The sequence below is a fragment of the Elaeis guineensis genome, chromosome 1 (genome assembly GCF_000442705.2).
Source record: "Elaeis guineensis isolate ETL-2024a chromosome 1, EG11, whole genome shotgun sequence".
NCBI classification, from domain to species: Eukaryota; Viridiplantae; Streptophyta; class Magnoliopsida; order Arecales; family Arecaceae; genus Elaeis; species Elaeis guineensis.
In genome coordinates this window covers 82586745-82590288 of record NC_025993.2, presented here as the reverse complement: position 1 = coordinate 82590288, position 3544 = coordinate 82586745, and the positions used below count along the sequence as shown (strand labels likewise).

Sequence of the window (3544 nt, the reverse complement as noted above, 5' to 3'; positions counted from 1 at the left end):
TTAATCTTTAAATTTTTTTTTTTAAATTTTAAATTATAATTCTTTTTTTGATTATTATAAATTTTAAATTTTAAATTTTTTTTAAAAATTTTTAGGACAAGTATTTCGAATGATGTTTTTCAATTAAATTTTAAATTTTATTTCTTTCATATTTCTTTCTCTTTTTTTCATTTTCTATGATAATTTTTTTTTATTTCTTAAGATTTTTTTTGATATTTTTTTTAAAAAAATTGAAATAAAAAATCTAAATTTATTTTTTTAATGAGTTACAAATTTAAATCTTTATATTTTAAATTTCAATCAAAATTAAAATTTTAATTTATTTATTAATTTTAAATTTAAAAAAAAATTCATTATTTCATGATTTTTTTTTTTTGTGGAAAAAATTGAAAATGCCATTTTGAATGGCGTTTTTAAAAATGCCATTCAAAATGGTGTTTTTAAAGACGCCGTTCCAATTGGCGTTTCTTTTTTTTTTTTTTTTTTGGGGATGATGCCATCGTGGAAAAGTAGGGTGACGTGGAAGGGGAAAAAATGTCATTCAAAATAGTATTTTTTTTTTTTTGCATTAGTTCGATAAATAAATTTGATTTTAAATTATTTTGATATTTAAATTTTTTTTTGTATTATTCTGGAAAAGAGCTCGTTGGTTCCATCTCCAGAACATCTCTCGAAAGTTCCAGTTTCGACACGCGGCTGGTCGCACCGTGTCACTTTCGCATGCCAGGCGGAATACGTGTCTCCTTCGCGCCATCAAGCGGCCGCCTCCGTAATAAAATCACACTCCTTTCCTCACACGTGTCTCCACCAGCACACGCGTCTGAGGTCTCTCATCTCCACGTACCCCGTCCACGCTGCCTCCACCGTCCCCTCTCTCTCTCTTCTATTACATATACAGCTCTCAGCCCTTGCATCGTTTTGCATTGAAGGTTCGAAACACAAACACGCGCAAACAGAGAGAGAGAGAGAGCAGCTAGCCATGGCGTCGACGCAGGAGACCCCGGAGAAGCGGGCGGAGGAGGCCGAGGCGAGGAAGGCCTCGGACGAGCTCGCTCAAATCCGCAGCGAGCGTGAGGGCGAGCAGCATGACAAGGAGCATCAAGCGGGAGAGGAGGAGCAGCGGAGGGGCGTCTTGGGGAGCATCCAGGAAGGCACCAAGTCCCTCCTGAGAACCGTCAAGGAGGTCGCCACCGGCAAAGCTCATGATGTTTCCGAGAAGGCCGGGGAGACCAAGGACGCGGCGGCCGAGAAGGCGAAGGAGACTAAGGACGTCACCATGCAAAAGATGGGAGAGTACAAGGACTCAGCCGCAGAGAAGGCGAAGGAGTACAGAGACTGGGCTGCTGAGAAGGCGAAGGAAGGAAAGGACACAACCATGCAGAAGGCCGAAGAGTATAAAGACACTGCGGCCGAGAAGGCGAGGGTGGCCAGGGACACAAGCATGCAAAAGGCCGGGGAGTATAAAGACTCCACGGCCCAGAAGCTGGGAGAGGCAAAGGACACTACCATGGAGAAAGCTAGAGAGTATAAGGATGCTGCAGTGGAGAAGGCGAAGGAGATGAAAGATGCTAGCATGCACAAGACAGGGGAGACCAAAGAATCAGCAAGTGAGAAGGCGAGGGGGGCAAAGGATGTAAGCATGGAGAAGACAGGAGATTACAAAGAGTTGGCCGGCGAGAAGGCGAGAGCGGAAGCTGAGAAGGCGAGGGAAGCGAAGGAAGGTAGCATCCAGAAGACGGGAGAGTACAAAGAATTAGCAAGTGAGAAGGCAAGAGAGGCAGCCGAGAAGGCGAGGGAAGCGAAGGAAGCTAGCATGCAGAAGACGGGAGAGTACAAAGAATTTGCAAGTGAGAAGGCGAGAGAGGCAGCCGAGAAGGCGAGGGAGGCTAAGGACACTGCTGCGGAGAGAACAACAGAGGGGAAAGAGACTACTAAGGGGAAGATGGAGGAGTACAAGGTATCAGCGGCTGACGCGGGGCGAAAAGCCATGGAATACTTGACTGGCAAGGAGGCGGCGGCTAGGCAGAAGGCCGCTGAGACAGGAGAATCCGCGAAGGTGCAATCTAAACCTTTTTTCTTTTCCTTCCCATAACCCACTTTGTTTCTTTCATTAGCACGTTAGCTAATTGTTTGATCTTGTTTGGCAGGAAAAGTTGGATGAGACAGAGGAGTCCGCGAAGCAGAAGCTGGAAGAGGCTACGGAGAGGGCAAAGGAAAAAGACGAAGAAGAGAAAAAAAAGGCTGAGGAACGCCAGGAGGTGGCCGAGAAGTAAGTTGCCCTTCTCCAAAGATTATATATATGCTTGCTCTAAAGACCTGGCATTTGAGAATTTAGATATGTTTTTGTTTATTTGCTCGGGGAAGATCTGCTGGGGGGAGTATATTTAGCTCGATTGGGAGCGTAACGGGGGCGATCAAGGAGAAGCTAACTATGCCGAAGGAGGTGGAGAAGAAGAAGAGAGAGGAGCATGGTGGAGGAGGAGGTGGAGAGAAGGTGGCGGAGCACTACGAGGGGCATGGAGGTCCTGGTGGAGGAAGAGAGGAGGATGTGGTGATGCGAGCAAAGGATGCTGACCAGATGACGGGTCAGACGTTCAACGATGTGGGGCCATTGGGAGGGGAAGAGACTGGTCGTGTTGACCGCCCAGGGAGGATGTGATCAGATTCAGGTTGGGTTCGTGATATGGTTTACATATGTGGGCGTCTTCTGTAATTTTTGTTTTGTTCTTTCTGTGGTGTTTTTCTTGTATTTTGTGGTGAATCAGTTTAGTGTTAAGGCTAGGGATCTTGCGTTGATGTTTGTAATTGGATGGATGGTTATAGCGTTGCAGAATGTTTTTGTGATTGATGGTGATTGGATACGTAACTGTTTGCATGGCAGCCACCCCTCTCCTTTTTCTCCCTCTCCACTTCTTTTTCTTTTTCAAGAAATAATAGATTAATTAAAAAAATCCTATACTTTTTAGAAATTTTCAATGTTAATATAATTTTTTAATTTTTACAATACTATCTCATTTATTGTAATATTGATCTGTCATCCGTCGGTATCAAAATTTATGGTTAAAATACAAATGTATCATCTATCTTGTCAACTTCTTAATTGATGTGTTATGTTGTATGGATGATATGTCATCCTTCAGAAATAGAAAGAGATTTAAAAAAAAAAGAAGGCAACATTTTCTTTTAGGATGATATCTAGGACGTCGATATCGATATATTTAAGAAAGATGAGTAGGGTAAGAGATTTGGTCTAATTGGAAGGGGAGCTAATGAGATGGATGGAGGTGTTAGTAGAGAGGGGGACGTCGGAGATGGAGATGAAGAAGAAGGATATGAAGATGAGGGAGATGAGGACATCGTGGTCCTTCTTGTCGAAGGGATCGAGGTGGGCGAACTTGGTGATAAGGTGTGGTAGTCTTTGGAGACGATGGAGATGCGATACTCGACGAGGTAGTTGATGAAAAAGTGGTCTAGGAGGGTTCAGAGTGGTAGGCGACGAAGGCGTTGGTGACGTCTTGGCCAGCGAGGTTGAGGAGGACGTCGT

At 43.8% G+C, this 3544-nt stretch overlaps 1 protein-coding gene across 2 annotated transcripts; it reads left to right on the top strand.

The window, feature by feature from the left end:
* The first annotated feature begins 914 nt into the window (after positions 1 to 914).
* Positions 915 to 2851, top strand: LOC105032270 (uncharacterized). Of its 2 annotated transcripts, none has more exons than XM_010906669.2 (3): positions 915 to 2056; positions 2148 to 2269; positions 2365 to 2851. In XM_010906669.2, exons 1-3 carry the CDS (start codon positions 980 to 982, stop codon positions 2657 to 2659), a joined length of 1494 nt encoding a protein of 497 aa, XP_010904971.1. In that variant the 5' UTR covers positions 915 to 979; the 3' UTR covers positions 2660 to 2851. The 2 variants fall into 2 exon arrangements, with proteins under 2 accessions (XP_010904971.1, XP_073111280.1); XM_073255179.1 differs by having other exon boundaries at positions 2148 to 2270; positions 2360 to 2851.
* The last annotated feature ends 693 nt before the right edge of the window (positions 2852 to 3544 follow it).

Coding starts and splice junctions, on each gene's coding strand:
- LOC105032270 (XM_073255179.1), top strand. CDS start 980: ATGGCGTCGACGCAGGAGACCCCGGAGAAGCGGGCGGAGGAGGCCGAG. Junction 2,057..2,147: donor AGACAGGAGAATCCGCGAAG/GTGCAATCTAAA, acceptor CTTGTTTGGCAG/GAAAAGTTGGATGAGACAGA. Junction 2,271..2,359: donor GCCAGGAGGTGGCCGAGAAG/TAAGTTGCCCTT, acceptor TTATTTGCTCGG/GGAAGATCTGCTGGGGGGAG.